This window comes from Mobula hypostoma, chromosome 9, assembly GCF_963921235.1.
Source record: "Mobula hypostoma chromosome 9, sMobHyp1.1, whole genome shotgun sequence".
Lineage (NCBI taxonomy): Eukaryota > Metazoa > Chordata > Chondrichthyes > Myliobatiformes > Myliobatidae > Mobula > Mobula hypostoma.
Window position 1 is genome coordinate 65,682,025 of NC_086105.1, and position 18,678 is coordinate 65,700,702.

At 39.7% G+C, this 18,678-nt stretch overlaps 1 protein-coding gene across 7 annotated transcripts in view; it reads right to left on the reverse strand.

The window, feature by feature from the left end:
* ppp1r12a (protein phosphatase 1, regulatory subunit 12A) overlaps positions 1-18,678 on the reverse strand; it is a 250,859-nt gene that overhangs the window by 96,020 nt on the left and 136,161 nt on the right. For 3 of the 7 annotated variants that reach the window (XM_063058430.1, XM_063058427.1, XM_063058428.1), the window contains exons 10-14: positions 13,476-13,592; positions 10,801-11,037; positions 8,299-8,396; positions 8,044-8,199; positions 5,848-5,994 (exon numbers count right to left, since the gene is read on the reverse strand). In XM_063058430.1, the coding sequence (XP_062914500.1) occupies positions 5,848-5,994; positions 8,044-8,199; positions 8,299-8,396; positions 10,801-11,037; positions 13,476-13,592 (755 nt within the window). The remainder of the gene's footprint in view (positions 1-5,847; positions 5,995-8,043; positions 8,200-8,298; positions 8,397-10,800; positions 11,038-13,475; positions 13,593-18,678) is intronic. The other 4 variants (XM_063058429.1, XM_063058432.1, XM_063058431.1 and 1 more) reach the window with 3 other exon arrangements.

Genomic DNA, 18,678 nt, shown 5'->3' on the forward strand with positions numbered 1-18,678 from the left:
ATAAACTGACATTCAAGTAACATATTTAATTTAGCGCCTTGTAAAAGTATTCAGCCCCAACCCTTTGTGCACAAGAATTATTACAACCAGGGATTTTCATCAATTTAACTGAGAATTTTTATTTGTGAATCACATGCTCCTACGCCGTCTCCCCCCCCCCCCCGCCCCCACAGTGGAACCCAAAAGCAGGGAAAAATATAAAGCAAGGAAAACAAAAAAAATCAAAAACTGAAATGTCAGCATTTCAAGAGTATTCATCCCCCTTTGCTCAGTGCTTAGTTGAACCACCTCTCGCAGCTATTACAACCTGTAGTCTTTTTTGATAAGTTTCTATTAGTTGTGTACAACATGGAGCAAGATTTGCCTATTCCTCCTTTATAAATTGCTCAAGCTGTGTCAAGTGAGTTGGGGAGCAACTGGGTTTAGTCTAGCTGGGCCACTCAAGACCATCAATTTTCTTCATTTGAAGTCACTCCATGGTTGCTCTGGCAGTGTGCTCTTTGCAGTATCCTACAGAAAAATGAACTTTTTCCCCAGTTTAAGCTTTCTGGCAGAAGCTAACAGGATTTTAACCAGGATATCTCTGTTTTTAGCAGCACATCATCTCATCAATCTTGACCAGATTTCCCATCCCTGCTGTTGAGAAGTATCACCATAGCATGATTCTACCTCCAGCACACTTTACAGTAGGGATGGTGTTTTAGATTGATGCAGAGTTTTAGATTTATACCACATGTACCGCTTAGTGTTAAGACCAAAAATATCCACTTCAGTCTCATCTGACTACAAGACTTCCTTCCACATCTTTACAGTATCTTCTAAATGACACTTTGCAAAGTCTTGACAGGCAAGGATATGATTTCTTTTTAACTAGGGCCCCTTCCCTGCCTCTTCTTTCGTAAGTTGTTGACAGGTTTTGGAATTTTGCTTTAGATTTGACATGGTGCACAATATTTTGTAGATTAGCTCAAAAAAATCCTACTTCAATATATTTTTAATTTAGAAAATGAAACAGTAAAATGTGAAAATAGCTGTGGGGGCTGAATATTTTTTCAAGGCACTGTATACATAGCTGCATTCATCTTTAACCGGTTCCAAAAGTCACATCAATCCAGCTTAACAAACGAGAACAAAATAACCTCTGGTTTCTTGTTGCGCAGATTTAAATTTTCCAAACCAAATGTTGTTAAGAGCCTGTCCCATCGAAGTATTGGATGAAAGTCTGTCCAGCCTCATTTAAGTATTTCTCAAAACATCGTTATTCTTTGGGCAGTTTTAAATGGAAATATTTTCAAAAATATTTCCAAACATTGACAGTTTGTAAAGAGCCATCTGCACCAAGGTAATCCACATTATGACGGAGATAATTCGGTTTATTATCCTCTGGGTTCAGCTCTGGGTCATTGCATCTAATTTTCAGATTATGAACACTCACTAAAACTAATGTTACATAGAATGAGCTAAATATTGTGAACAGAGTGAACAGCAATTAGTTTACATGGGGAACAGGAAATGTTGAAGCAATGGTGCTAAGCCCACTGAAGGAAAATGTAGTGGGCTTTTATCAAATAATGCTTTATTAAAATATATATTTTTTAGTCATCACAATTATTCAAGTTCTTCTCCAGCATTTTAAATAACATCACAATTTAGCGGTATCTGCCTGAAGCTTCCCCTCCACCCAGGGTACACATTTTTCCCTCGTGCACCATTTTCACCCCCCCAACCCCCAGAGTAACATGTTTCAGATCAGAGGAAGCGAGTGAATTGTGCTGGATGTTTAAGAATGGAATTCCATCTTTGCAGGTAAAATACTCAAGTTTCAGCAAAATGGTTTTCTAAAAGAATGTTTTAACTGCAAAGATGGATTGAGCTTCAGCCAGAGGGCAGTGAATCTGTGGAATTCATTGCCATGGACAGCTGTAGAGGCCACGTCATGGAGTACACTTAAAGTCGAAGTTAATAGTTTCTTGATTTGTAAAGCTGTCAAAGGTTACGGGAAGAAGGCAGGAGAATGGGGTTGAGAGGGATAATAAATCAGCCGTAATGGAATGGAGCTGACTTCATGGGCCAAGTGGCCTAATTCTGCTCCTACATCTTATTGTCTTTTTCCAACAGCAGCAATTTGCTGAAACTTCATTTGTAAGTTTTACTGAATAGAAAATCTCAATGCATCAGTTTCAAAGCTGAACAGAGAGGAGCATCAATGACTATCAAGAGACTGACAGCTTCAAAACTAATCTATTCAAGTGGCTCTCAACATTTGGAATTTGGGCTCATTATTTTTTTTTAAATTTTATTTATTGAGATACAGCACAAAGTAGATCCTTCCTGCGCTTCAAGCTGTGCCGCTTAGCAACCCCCAATTTAATCCTAACCGAATCACAGGACAACTTACAGTGACTAATTAACCCACCAACTGGTATGCCTTTGGACTGTGGGAGGAAACTGGAGCATCCAGCGGAAAGCCACACAGTCATGGGGAGAACATACAAATTCCTTACAGACAGCAGCGGAAGTTGAACTTGGGTCACAGGTACTGTAAAGCAGTGTGCCAACCACTATGCTGCAGTCCCACCAATGCTTCAGCTTATTAATTTTCCAACATACATGATGTAATGGTCATCAAATCTTCAACTTCCACGGCTGTGTGACACAAAGGCTTGCTGTCAAGGATATGGTACTGGGACAGATTTTCAAGGGTATATTACAAGACCAGAGTTATTTCAGGTGAAGAGCACTGGACATCCTTATACAGCTTGCCCAAAAGTTCCATTTGTCACTGTACATGAATAGGAAATCTAACACTTTTCAAAAAAAAACAAGCCAATTCTGAGTTTTACTAGCACATAATTTCAAAGATTTCCTATACTTCCAAGAACTCAAAATGAGATTTATTCAGTTCCATGCACACCCAGGTGTAAATAGAAAAATAATTAACGATACAACACACAAAGTGCTGGAGGAACTCAGCAGGTCAGGCATCATCTACAGTCAACATTTTTGGGTGAGACCCTTCATCAAGACACCAAAAGGCAGAAACAGAATTAGACTACTCAGTTCATCATCACATCTGTTCCACAATTCCATCATGGCTGATTTACTGTCCCTCAACCTCATTCTCTTCCTTTTGTCCATAATCTTTGACACCCTTACAGTTTTGTTAACACCACAAAACTTATCTTCCTTGTCAACAATAGAACTTATCCTATGAGGGTTACTCGCCTCGTTTGCATTGATGTACAATTCGTGACATTCCGAAACTGTTAAAAACTCAAGTTTCCTATCTCCCAACTAAAGATATTATCCACTGCCATTTCACACCAGGGCACATGTAACTGAGTATAACCAACTCACTAATGACACATGGTGCATATCAAAACACTTCTCATGATAGCTGAAAATGATATGGCACAAAATGGAAGCATACCGCTTACTGTTGTGTCAGTTTTGAAAAAGCTACCAAATTACCTGCATTCTCCCATTTTGTACCCCCTGACCTGACAATATTTTTCAAATATTTACCCAAACCTTTATGAAGATGACTTACTGGCAAGAATGTAATATTTTAAATGGGAAGCCATAACTCATTAGAAGAGTTTTAACCTGGAGTCCTAAGTTTAGAGATTCATAATTGTACACAATCTGACTACTGCAATTATCCTTTGAGAATTTCCAAGGAAAATACATTGCAAGCCAAACAAATAACTGGCACATTTACAGATTTCTGAATCCTAGCAGATACTTGTACAAAGAGGTCATGACAGTAACAAATTCTCCTTTTCCCATGATCCACAACTATCCAAAGACTTACAAAAATACACAGAAGATTTTAAATACTGGAAATATTTAAATCCAAATAATCTGGAACAGAAAGTTTTTTTTCAAATACATTAACTTTCAGCAAAATTAAAAGAGGGCTAACAACCCAAAGAATTAAGTTTTCTTTCTGCTGCTTTCAGCAACTTCTGATTGAAGCTAAACTTCTGCCGGTCTTAAACTTACTGGAAGCTGTATTTCACTGGTAAGGTTACCAATAAGCTGCTTTTTATATTTAAAGGCTGCACTTATATCAGAATATTTGAAAGCTGTTAGTAACAACATGCAAACAACAGGAATTTTGCAGATGCTGGAAATTCAAGCAACACACATCAAAGTTGCTGGTGAACGCAGCAGGCCAGGCAGCATCTCTAGGAAGAGGTACAGTCGACGTTTCAGGCCGAGACCCTTCGTCAGGACTAACTGAAGGAAGAGTTAGTAAGAGATTTGAAAGTGGGAGTGGGAGGGATGGAGCCAAGAGCTGGACAGGTGATTGGCAAAGGGGATATGAGAGGATCATGGGACAGGAGGCCCGGGGAGAAAGACAAGTGGGGGAGGAACCCAGAGGATGGGCAAGGGGTATAGTCAGAGGGACAGAGGGAGAAAAAGGAGAGTGAGAGAAAGAATGTGTGTATAAAAATAAATAACGGATGGGGTACGAGGGGGAAGTGGGGCATTAGCGAAAGTTAGAGAAGTCGATGTTCATGCCATCAGGTTGGAGGCTACCCAGATGGAATGTAAGGTGTTGTTCCTCCAACCTGAGTGTGGCTTCATCTTTACAGTAGAGGAGGCCGTGGATAGGCATGTCAGAATGGGAATGGGATGTGGAATTAAAATGCGTCATGTCAGAATGGGAATGGGATGTTTTAATTCCACATCCCATTCCCATTCTGACATGTCTATCCACGGCCTCCTCTACTGTAAAGATGAAGCCACACTCAGGTTGGAGGAACACCACCTTATATTCCGTCTGGGTAGCCTCCAACCTGATGGCATGAACATCGACTTCTCTAACTTCCGCTAATGCCCCACGCCCCCCACCCCTGTACCCCATCCGTTATTTATTTTTATACACACATTCTTTCTCTCACTCTCCTTTTTCTCCCTCTGACTATACCCCTTGCCCATCCTCTGGGTTCCCCCCTTTGTCTTTCTCCCCGGACCTCCTGTCCCATGATCCTCTCATATCCCCTTTGCCAATCACTTGTCCAGCTCTTGGCTCCATCCTTCCCGCTCCTGTCTTCTCCTATCATTTTGGATCTCCCCCTCCCCCTCTCAAATCTCTTACTAACTCTTCCTTCAGTTAGTCCTGACGCAGGGTCTCGGCCTGAAACGTCGACTGTACCTCTTCCTAGTAACAACATGCACTCAGTGGACATTTTATTAGGTACACCTGAACATCTGATCATTAATGAAAATATCCAATCAGCCAGTCATGTGGCAGCAACTCAATACATAAAAACTTGCAGACATGGTCAAGCAGTTCAATTGTTGTTCAGACCAAACATCAGATTGGGGAGGTATGAGATCTAAATGACTTTAAGTGGGGTGGTTCAAGTATTTTAGAAACTGCTGGTGCCCTCGGATTTTCACGCATAACAGTCTCTGCAGACAAAATACATCCAGCGAGCAGCAGTTTTGTGGCCAAAAATACATTGTTAATCAGAGGAGAATGACCAGACTGGTTCAAGATGACAGGAAGGCAACAATTACTCAAATAACCTTGGGTTACAAGAGGGGTGTGAGAAGAGGATCTCTGAATGCACAATACATCAAACCTTGAAGTGGATGGGTACAACAGGTTTCACTCCTGTACTTAATAAATTGGCCACAGTGTACTTAAAGGCTGCACTTACATCACAATATACAAGATCTATCAGAGACAACATGTGTATATATATATACACACACACATATATATACATATATATACATACACACACACACTTTTCCATTTAAATGAGCTTGTAGCACATTCAAAAAGAACATTTTTTGCTAAATTAATGTTGCTTTTACAAAGTGTTATACCTTCTGAAGATGCTGTACGATGAGTACTGAGATGATGCTGGTTGCCTAGACTTAGAATTAGTAGGATCGAAGCTGGTGCTTGAGGAAGAGTTGGCTGGCAGATGTCTGGCACTGTTACTTCTGCCTATTGCTAGCAGATACGAATTACTGCATGCATACCAAGCAAGAAAGCACATCAAAACAATTAGAAAATATGTCATAAGAGCTACAGATGCATGCTATCATGCATAAGTGCAAAATAAAACCTCTTGAATATGCAAGCATTAGTGTTAAACAAATGATGAAATATCAAGTTGTCTGTAACATTCAGCATGACTAGACAGCAATATATAAACCGGTTTTAAGTTCTGATACACAAGGTGTCAAGGATGACATATATTGTTTGACAATTACATGCAAGTTCTAAGTAACAAAAGCTGGCATCTTTAAAGGAATTCATTTCCAAAAGTGCTTTCAATTAATGTTTTGATTATAATAAATTAATACTGAAGTTTTTTCATATTTGATTAATTGTTGGCAAATTCAGGAGTTATTTATTGAATGAACCATTGCCTTGTTTAACATAAAAAACGTCTGCTGGAGGAACTCATTTATGGAAGCAATGGAATGGGTGATGATGGAAGTTGAAACCCAAAACACAGACCACATCATTTCCTTCATCCGCTGGCAAATGTAAGGGGGGATAATTTTAAATGGTAACTAGTGTGTGCATATGCATGTGCAAGTGTCATGGCTCAGTGAGCCATACGTGAAAGGAAGTTCCAAGTTAGTGAGGTGAGGGCTCACTAGAGAGAGTTTTAATAGGCAAAGATCAAGTGGTCCTTTCACCCAGGCAGAAATGACAAATACAAGGGGCATAATTTTAAGGTGATTGGAGGAAAGTATAGGGAAATGTCAGAGTGAATTTCTTTATACAGAGTGGTAGGTGTGTGGAACACCCTGCCAAGGAGGTAGTAGAGGCAGAAACAAAAGGGACATTTAAGAAACTCTTAGATAGGCACGGGGATGATAGAAAAATGGAGGGCAATGTAGGAGAAAAGAGTTAGATTAAACTTAGATTGGCACCAAGTTCATGGGCCAAAGGACTTATATTGTGTTGTAATGTTCAATGTTCTATCTTCAGAGTTTCTCCAGTAGCTCAAAGATTTCAGCATTTGCTGGGCTCTTACATCTCAGCCTTGTTACAAGTAAAACTTGTTATCAACATATCACAATACACGGACGTGCAGGAGTATGTAAATAATATTAGCAACTTTCTCCTATTACACAATCACAAAAAGTTCAGGCAAATGCATGCAGTTATCTGACAGAAACAGAAAACATCCACTTAGATTAAGCACAAGGTACAACCAGTCACCAAATACATACATACAGCATCACTACTTAACCTATCTTGACTTCATGAAACCTTCTTACAGATAACCTTTCCAGAGCTTCCTTCAAAGTCTGGAAGTGATCCTAACTGTCAACCCTGAAATTACCTGTAGCAGCAAAAAGGGCTATATTTTCCGTGAACATGCTCCAAGAACAGATACTGAACAGATACTGAAAACCCACTGCAGAATTTAGCACATCTCTAAATTTTTTTTAAAAAAACACTGCTACATCAAAATTTTCAGCAAGCAGAAACACAAAGACCTAGTCTCTGACCAGTAGGAAAGTGGCATATGTAGCAGCACAAACTCTTGTTCCTCTGTACAACTGGGGTAATTAAGCAAGATGCCCATACTGTAAAATTATGGATGGGCAACAGGCATGTATGTGGACATCAGGAATAACAAGATTTTCCTCGATTCAGAATACTGCCATTGTTCCAATCACGTAAACAGACAATATTATCAATGTTCATTGTGTTACAGAATGGTGCAATATAACATTTTCACCAGTGTTACTCTTGTAAAGGCAAACTTTTCTTCCCCTAAATTAAGGATAGAGGCAGAACACACACTAAACAACTTCCCTTTGTTGCAGGCCAGATCTATTCAAATGGATGGGGATTAAAGAATAAACATTCAGTTTATTGATATCACCAATGTTAGATTTAACTGAATTGTTCTGATATACTGAGACATATCAACTTCCTAATTAGACTTCAGAGCAATGAACTACAAGGGGGAGCAGACCTGCTGGTTAACATAATCAAACTTGCTTCCATAACCCAATCATTACACAAACATCTTGAGAGCTTCCAATTACCTTCTTTGATAACTAGGCACTACGTTGGTGACAGCAGCATTTTGTGTTGTAGGCCCTTCAGTGGTGGAAGTGTGGTTCATTTCTTTCCTCTTTGAGTCTTCTTCCCAACGCCGCCTTGTGTAAGAACCACTGCGCACAAGGCTACTTGCAGTATCTCTGTGAAGTAATCATCCCAGTTGAGTATGCTTAAGGGTGGGGGAGCTGGGGCAGGGAAAGAAGCTGGTAAATGGGAGAGTGAATGGAGTAGGATTTTACCTGATTTCTCTATCATCAATGTCTGATGCACTGGCTAATCTTCTGCACGGAAATGTAGGTGAAACATAAGCAAGCCTCATTCCTTTCTGATCCTTCTCCTGTTGGAACAAAAGTGGATTCAAGAAATTGTTTTGGTGATTGCTGACATCTTTCACAACTCAAGTGCTTTAAAACAAAGTAAAAATGTATTTTTCACTTGTTAAAGCAAATGCAAAGCATACTTGCTGCAATAATGGAAAACAATTGCAGAAAATGAGTGCTTCTGGGTAGCAGAGTTCTGGAGCTCACAGAACTACTACCTACTACTTAACAGATCTGTGCTCAGTACTGACCTCTGATGCTAACTGGGTTGAGGTTGCATATTCTACCTGTGACTGCATATCCCAAAAATAGCTGCTTGGTTAATTGGTCACTGTAAATTGTCCCTATTGAATCACAGAATCTGGGGGGAACTGACTGGAAAATGGGGAGAACTGGGACAGCATGGAGGCAAAGCAACAAGTGTAACACTATTACAGAGTCAGCAACCTATGCTTGATTCCTGACACTGTCTGCAAGGAGTTTGGACGTTCTCCCCGACTGTGTGGGTTTACTCTGGGTGCTTGTGCTTCCTCCCACATTCCTACAGGTTAATTGGTCACATGGATGAAACTGTATGGAGCAGGCTAACTGGGCTGGAAAGGCCTGTAACCATGCTGTATCACTGACTAGTCATTTTTTCAAATGTAGGATTGGTGTAAGCAGGTGATTGATGTGAAATAGCTTCTGGTCTCTCTTTCGGACTCTGAACTCGGAGGGTCAGGAAGCAACTGTTAAATAAAATGATGTGCAACTTTAATTTTATTCGCTCATGCTACCGGTAATTGACATTTTCCGCTTTATGTTTTTTTGGACTTGTTTAGTTCATACCAAATGAGTTTTATTCAATTGGTCCAGTGAAACCAAACTTTGTCAATGTTTTGCTCCAGCATGAGAGATCTCACAATAAAAGCAATGATACTCCTAAAGAAGGTGCAGATAGAACACATATTTCTATCCTTCAAACTTTACACAGCTACTTTCGAACTGCATTAGTCAAAAAGGAAAACACCACAAGCAAGGAAGAATACTTGCTTGCAGCTGGTCTGTCAGGATTATTGACCTGCTATTCAAATCCACAAATGAACTCAGCAGCTGCAGCTATCGTCACCCGCCTCAGCATTATACCCGGCTCCACGGCTATGGCCTGCCACCAGCAGGCTCCTCCATCAGATGCAGCGCTGAACTGGTTACATGGCTGTGGACGTTTGGGGACTCTGTGGTTCATGTTCTGTAGATTGTCTGTTTGCTTATTTCTTATTGTTTGCATGATTTGTTTCTTTTTCTCACACTTGATGTACAACTATCTTTGTGGTGTGGAGTTTTTCATGAATTCTATTGTGTTTCTTGTTCTTTGTGGCTACTGGAAGAAGATGAAACTCAAGGTTGTACAGTATATAGTGTACAGTCCATATTTTGATAATAAGTGTACTTTGAAAAGAAAGCAATTGTTCTTCATCCAAATGCATTGGTGACAACCTCTGACTGAAGGTTACAATGGGCTCGCCAAGTAAGAGATCACAGTTTCCTTTTGAAGATCCGAACATTAAGCTAGATCTTCATGTCCACTCTTATATGGAAAACAAACCTACATTGCAAATAATTTCACTATCAAGGGCAGCTTGGTAACACAGCAGTTAGTATAATGCTCTACAGCACTAGCTGTAAGATTAGGGTTCAATTCCTGCCACTATCTGTAAGACAATCTACTTGCAAATCATTCAGAAATGGGTCACATTATTTTATCTCATCTTGTAGCTTTCATGTTGAAATTAGCCTGCATGCATTTTCTTACAAAGGCAAAAATGCTGGAACTTTTAAGTGAAAACAAAATCCTGGAAGTGGGTCAAACTTCACGTCTTCACATTTTATTTCTTATTCAGATTCTCCCTCCAACTGGGGCAATGTGTAATCCATAAGACAGAGAAAGCAAGACAAAACTATTCCCTGGTTTTTCCTCTTCTGGCCTGAATGGCGAGTTGAGCTTCAGGGTACTCTGTTAAATTTTTCAGGATCATGTTGCACATTCCATAACAAACTGTTCGTCAGTTATAATAAACCTGATTCTGAAATTGACATAAGACCGAACACAGCCAAGGTCAGACCAGTGCTTTTGCTTGGTAACAAATTGCAAATTTGGTTGCACATTAGCCTTAGACATTCTCTCCAAACACTTCCCATTCTTTACAGGATTATGACAAAATAGTGTATTGAAACTTGTTTTTTGAAGTCGGGTGTGGAGGGGAAGGGATGTTGGGAAGAATGTGAATAAGCAAAAGATCAGAAAAGAATAATCATAGAACATTACTGCATTGAAACTGTCCCTTCAGTCCATCTAGTCTGAGACTAGGTCTCCAAATGATTCTGGATCCAAAAGATTTGTAACTTCCAAAAGAAACTTAACATGCGCGTTTAGCAACTTACTTTCTCTTTGTTATCTGCAGTGGATGAGAGTCGAGGGCTTGATGCAGAGCGCATCACACCGATTATGTCTCTCTCCTTCTGTGTTTCTTTGGAAGCACTGATGTCAGCCAATGCACCATAGCTTCCAGTCTTTCGAAGCCCTGACCTCCAAGAAGCTGGAGATGCATCTTTCTTTTCTTCTTCATCTTTCCTCTTCTTCTCTTCTTCTTTTGAATATTTCATAAATGGAGCAGCAAACTGTAAATTGAGGATCAGTACCATGTTAAAACTTTCAAGATGTAGTTCCAGGCTGGACCACATGTAAAGGTCAGGGTTTGACAGAAAAACGAACAATTCTTTTCAATCATGTACAGCAAATTTGACAAGAACTTAAATTTTCAAGTAACAGCACATCATTTCCTTAATCTGTGCCCAAACTGTAATAAAGACATTTTCCCAGGTCATTCCCTTTTCATATTAAGAAAATCATATAAGATCCAGACCACATGAGTACATCTGCAAAGAAATTATGTTCAGATAATTAGCAGCACTTCCAATTCAACAAATCTTTGGAATAAGATTGCAGGTCAAATTTATATTTGAACTAATTTACATTTTCATGTTTGATACACCTTTTGCTTTCGGTGATGATCAAAAGAATTTTACTCTAAATTATTTCAGATCCTGACAAAACATTAGAAGATGATCAGTTTCTTTCAACATGAGGCAAAGAATCCAAGCTTTTAGGCACTCAGTAAAATTGATAAACCATCCCACATGACAGCCAGATGAGGCAAAAAACTGACTAAGATCTGATGAAGCAACTTTTATTTACTGAAGCATAATGATATTTAATTTCTCCCAAGGACAGTAGGATTCCCAATGTTCATACTCACGGAGACAAAAAAAATTCTGATAGCCCTTACAAGCTGCAAGTTTGCTTTTCCCTTTTGGAATGCATCTGAAGCTCAATGCAAGAACAAACTAGGAGCAGGAGTTGGGTTACTTGGACTCCTTGCTATTTTGTTACGACTGACCTGCCCAGGATTCATGACCTCTTCTATGTTAGCTTCCCAATCTTTCCAAAATATGTCTACCTCTTGAAATAGTTCCAATGATCTAGTCACAACCCTCTTGGGGAGAGACACAGCCTTAGTACCCTTCCTGTTAATGAACTTGGAACGTTACAACACAGTATAGGCCCTTTGACCACAATGTTGTGCTAACCTTTTAACCTACTTCAAGATCAATCTAACCCGTCCCTCTGACATAGTCCTTCATTTTCTGTCTCCTAAGAGTCTCAAATACCCTGGATGTGTCTGCTTCTACCACCATCCCGACAGTACATCCCACGCACCCACCACTGTGTAAAAGAAAAACACCTCCGACATCCCCTCTATATTTCCCTCCAATCAACTTAAAATTATGCCCCAGATATTAACCATTTCCGCCCTGGGGAAGAAGTGTCTGGCCATCCACTCATAGACTCGATGGGCCAAATGGCCCAATTTTTCTCCTAATGGTCTTGTCAATGCTGACAATTTCATTCACAGACACAACCCTCCCCACCATCCAAGACATCTTTAAGAGGCTGTGCCTCAAAGTGGCAGCATCTATCACTAAGAACTTGCACCATCCAGGTCGGACATGCCCTCTTCTCACTACGACCACCAAGGAAGTGGTACAGGTGCCTGAAAACCTATACTTAACAATTCAGAAATAGCTTCTTCCTCTCTGCCACAAGATTTCTGAACAGTGCCTTGCTTGTTCACAATTTTTTTTAAATTTACAATGATTTGTCTCTTTGCATCCTACTGCTGTGCAAAACATATTTCACATAATGTCAGTGGTAATAAACCTGAATATGATTCTATTCTAACTCATTGTTGGAATGAAACTGAAGAGCAATACCAAAACCTCCAACTCTCTGGAAAGGTTTCCTTCCTTCTGCTCGAGGCTTAATTTCACATTTACCTGCACACCATCTTAAACTAATACAGGTAAAGTTGAATAATTTATAATGGAGTGATACACCTTCATTCTATTTCAATCTTCACTCAAATCAAAAAGATAGCTGAGACTAGTCTGATTTCACATCACCCATGAGCCAAAGATAAACAAAAGATTCTGCAGACACTGGAAATCCAGACTAACACACACAAAATGTTGGAAGAACTCAACAGGTCGGGCAGCATCATTGGAAGTGAACAGAGTCGACATTTCAAGCCAAGACCCAATAACGGTTCTTGCTACAGAACATCAACTCTTTATTCCTTTCCATAGATGCTGCCTGCTGAGTTCCTTCAGTATTTTGTGGGAGTCACTGAGCCCAAAGATGGGTGGGTTATCAATATACCTTTCGTGATAGTAGAAGCAACTTGTTTGTGTGCAAAACTGGAGTTTAGAATCCACTATTGTTAAACTAATATTTCATGTGTTTCTCTATTTGTCTAATGGTAGTTCATGCACTGAGCCAGATTAAGACACTCTAACTAAACAATAGACATGAGGAACATATGTGCACACAAACCACACAAATTCTAGAATTTGATTCTAGTTTTCAGATATCAAAACTAATTGTTTAATAAAGTACAAGGAAATGAGTATCATCACAACATGCAGTGAAACTGGATACTTCAGGTAAACGCGAACTGAACACGAAACACAAACCTCTGCGCACACAAGAGGCAGCTCACCATAACTTTTTCGCCCTTTTGAGGCACAAGAACAATGCCAGTTTTACGCAAGCCCTGACGCCAAGATGTCGGATCTAATGGCTCCGCCACAGGCAAGACAGGAGAAATGGATTCATACTGAAGCCAATTAAAACAGAAAGTGTAATGAGAAAACTGCAAGGAGAAACACACACAAAATGCTGGAGGAACACAGCAGGTCAGGCAGCATCTAATGAAAATGAATAAACAGATGACGTTTCTCTGAGACCCTTTATTTGGATTGGAAAGGAAGGGGGTGGTGCCAGAATAAAAAGGTGGGAGGAGGGGAAGGAGGACAAGTTAGAAAGTGAGGGGTGAAGCCAGGTGGGTGGGAAAGGTAAAGGGCTGGAGAAGGAGGAATCTGATGGAAAGAGAGTGGACCATGGGAGAAAGGGAAGAAGGAGGGGTACAAAGGGCAGGTGACAGGCAAATAAGAAGAGGTAAGAGGTCAAAGTGGGAAGTGGAAGGAGAGAGGAGAGGGAAGGAAAAGGGAAACAAAAATACAAGAAATTGATATTCATGCCATCAAGTTAGAGCAGAGATGGCCAACCTGTGGCGCGCTGGATGATTAGAAGTGGTGCATTGCACCCTGGTGATAATAATAAAAAAGTAAGCCTACTCATGCAAAAAGTATTAACCAAAAACTGATTTGTAGAAAAAAAAATTATCTATAACAGTAATTCAAGTAGCTTAGAGCTAGAAATGGGTTTTACTAAGAATAAATCTAAAACTTAGCAATTATTTTTAGCGATTTTATTATTTCGTGCACATCTTTTGGTGAATGTTATCTTCTTTCACATTAATCTGTTTTTAATTGAAAAAAATATTCAATGAGTCAAACTAGGAAAGAAGGACTTTTGTTCTGCAGTCGTTCCATAACTGTTCAATACACATTTGATACTTGTTTGATCCTGAGGCGCCAGGCGTCTGCACCAGCGGTGCGTTGCAGGTTTTTGCCAGTCAGTTTACAATTGACACTCATGCACTACGGAGTCGTGCTTTGTTCGTCCTTTGTGAATATTTGCAGTTCTGTACTTTTTAGAAAATTAAGCCTTGTTTTTACATTCAGTAACCCATCACAGTGCAAAAGAAAATGAGCAAAATAAAAGCAGGAAGTGATAGTAAGTGTGAATTCAATGAACAGTGGGAAAATGAGTTCTTATTTATAGTGGGTCCCTCAGGAAAACTGTTGTGCATTGTTTGTGAAAACACTTTCTCACATAATAGAAGGCATGATCTTAATAAACACTATAAAACACAACATCAGACTGAAATAGAAGGAAAATTGAAGTTAGTGCTTGGGTCTGAGTCACGGAAAGCATATGTGATTAAGAAAAAGGAAGAAATCAAAAGACAAAATATATTTGTTAAAAGTCTCATTAAGGTAAGTAATGTTTATCTTGTTTTTATATTAAATCAATATATCATGTAAAAATGCTAAATATGTCTATATTAACATTTTTACAAGAATTGAATGGGGGTACAAGAGTTGCATGGCGCATCTGAACTCGTGTGAAAAAATTGACGTATGGAATGTAAAATATTGGCCACCCCTGAGTAAGAGGCTACTAAAATGGAATACGAGGTGATGCTCCTCCACTCTAAGAGTGGCTTCATCGTGACAGAAGAGGAAGCCACCTACATGTCAGAACAGGAATGGGAATAAGAATTAAAATGGTTGGCCACAGGAATTTTCACTTCTGCGCGGACGAACTCTTGAGTGCTGTCAGTCACATGCCAAAAGTGTGAGCAAGATCAGGAAAGGTCAAGAACTTCCGCACTCAACATTAACAACAGCACCTTCAATAAATCAAACCCAGATCACAGTAAAAGGCACAATATTGTATTTATTAAGATTCTATTCCTAAAGGGTAGTACGGTTAGTGTAACGTTATTCAGTGCCAACAGTCAGTATTCAATTGCCGCCACTGTCTGTAAGGAACTTGTATGTTCTCCCTGTGACTGTGTTGGTTTCCTCTGGGCGTTCCGGTTTCCTCCCAAAGACATACAGATTAGTCGGTTATTTGGTCACATGGGTGCAATTGGACACCATGGATTTGTTGGGCCAGAAGGACCTGATGCTCTGCTGTATTTTGAAAAGTAAAAGGTACGAATTTGGCAAATGATTTTAAATTTTAAGCTTTTAATCTGACAATCAACTTAACATAGTGCAGGAGTCACATTGCAGCTGATGAACAGAAGTTAAATATCTGCTGAGTAGATGCAGAATCTGCTGGGTTTGTCAGGGGTACAAAACAACCACAGCCTGATGCATTAATGTCAGAGCTTTCATTTTGCCATGGGGTTCCACTTTCCCAGCAGTTAACTTGATAGTAAAAGCTGAGCTGGATCATCTGCATTCTTCAAGAGTTTACAGCCACAGCAGCAGGAGGCCATCACAATCAACGGGATAATGGAGGAATTCTGACAACTCAAGGCCAGGCATGCAGAGATAAGTGTGGAAGGTCACAAGCTGTTGTCATTGACTCCTTGCTCCTACACATGGTGCACTGCAGCAAGAGCTCAAAATATCTGAGTCCTCAAAAATATTGATGAATTATTCTTCATAAAGACCTCTTAATCTCTTTGTAGTATACGGTGACAAAAACATACTCCAATAACAAATTTACTTTGAACTTTGAAACACCTAGTTTTTTTTTTCTGTTACCTGAATTCTTTGTAGTGTACTAAGCCGTAAATCACTGCTCCACCAGCTAGTCCTAAAAGGGTAATCTTATGTTTGCAAATTTTCAATCATAAGCAATTTTCAAGATATTTAAAAAGTACTTTTCATTTAATGACTTGAGAGTCAATAACAATTACTGTTATTTTGCTTCAAAATACTTAAATCAAAACCCTCCATTTAAAACAGGATTCAGAATTTTTGGGGCTTTAATTTCCTCTCATGACATTGATTCATTAATAGATGAGTGGAACACCTCATCCAACGAGAGGAAAGCCCTTCTGGTACTCCCCATATCTGTACACTAATGTAAAATTAATGATATTCCTAAACTCAGTTAAAAACTCAAGTTTCATACCTCCCAAGAGAAGATTAAATCCACTGCCAGTTCACACCAGGCAAAATGCAAGTGACACAGGAGCAGAATTCGGCCATTCGGCCTTTATCAAGTCTACTCCACCATTCAATCATGGCTGATTTATTATCCCTCCCAACCCCATTCTGCTGTCTTCTCCACTTCGACCTTACAAATCAACTTATGACACCCTTACTAATTAAGGACCTATCAACCTCCGTTTTAAATATCCCCAAAGACTTGGCCTCTTCAACTGTCTCTGGCAATGAATTCAACAGATTCACCACCCTCTGGCTAAAGAAACCCCTCATCTCAATTTCACAAAGTTCCTCATTTTAGCTAATGGGGGAGGACCAGGTCATCTCAAAACATAACAATCAGCAACAGATGCCCAATAAAACCATCAATTCCATCGATGTTTACAAATTTTTCATTTCCTCTATGATAGAATGGATATTTTGAATTGACTAAATACATAAAAATGTGACCTCATTCTTTCTGAAGGCATAGATGACATGCAATAAGTTCATGGATGTTGGCTCTCCACAAGTCACAGGAATAACTCCAGGCTGCCATAATACTCGCCTCACATTTAAGAAACAGGAATTTCTGCAGTTCAACGTTCTCAACAAAGCAAAACTTCTGCACAGAATGGTTATATCACTTGTCTTCAACAGGGCCTTACCCTCAAAGCACATTTGTAATACAATGTACTAGGTGGAATCCAGTTTTCATGGAGTGGATGTTCTGAAAAAAAACTATTGGTGTACTTAATCTACAAAATAAATTCACTCACAAACACAAGAGATTCTGCAGATGCTGGAAACCTTGAGGAACACACACAAAATGCTGAAAACTCAGCAGGTTGGGCATCTATGAACAGAAATGAACAGTCAACATTTTGGGCTGAGACCCTTCATCAGGACTGGAAAGGAAGGTGGAAGATGTGGGAAGCAGGAGAAGTACAAGCTGGCAGATGATAGTGAAGCCAGCTGAGGGGGAAGGTGTGTGGGTGGGGTTGAAGTAAGAAGCTGGGAGATGATAGGTGAAAGAGGTAGAATGATGAAGAATCTGATAGGACAGTACACCATGGGAGAAAGGGGCACCAGAGGGAGAGAGGTGAGGAGAAAAGGAAAGAGGGAAATCAGAATGGGGAATGGAATAAGTGAGAAACGGAGGGAGAGAAAATAATCAGAAGTGTGAAAAATCAATGTTTATGCCATCAGGTTGGAGGCTACCCAGACAGAATGAGGTATTGCATTGCTCCTCCAACCAGAGCATACCCTCATCATGCCAATAGTGGAGGCCGTAACAGACTCATGTTGTTTTGAGAATTAGTCTCCACTTGGAAAATACGGCATTGTCAAACATTTTGTCCAGATTTGGCCACAGATGCATCTATTCCCTGCTCAGGATTACCCTAGCTCGCTAAGAGTCCTTTGAAGAATCTACACACTTGAATGCACAGTTGCTGCTCAACCATTAAAGTCACCCTCATCTTATCTAACACTTGATCCCTCAAAATAATTTTGCTGATTGCAACCACAGCTTTATTTAATTACGGAAGCAAGCTCTCTTCTTCGGTGACGAGAAAATAGATTGTCTTGGCAGCCTACCCTTGCATAAATTGAAGGCATGCAATGTTGACAACAGAATGTACAGTGCCGGTTGCAGGCTGCCCCAGCACATCCTTAGGTTGTGTTCATTGATGACACAAATGAGGCATTTCACTGTATATTTTGATGTACATATGATAAATAAAAATACATCTGAAATACAAATCTGAACTAAATAAGAGATTGCTAACTGAGAGACAAGGACATTTTCCTACACGAGTCTTCAACTCATGAAGAGCCACACAGGGCAATTCATTAAAAAAACGCATAAACTCACTACTGAGAAATAATGGAACTTTCCATGCCTGTACTAAAGTCAAATCTTAGATACCCATTTCCTGATTTTCCTTTGGTTAATAATTATTCATTTCGCATTTGTAATTCAAATATGCATTAAAAAGCAATAACTACATTCAGATCACTTGATGATTCCAACACTACTTCCTGCATACAACAGAAAGTTTAAAGGCAGAGACCAACTGAGCCCACATATCCATATTCGTAAACAGTAATAGTCGTTTGCACACCAAA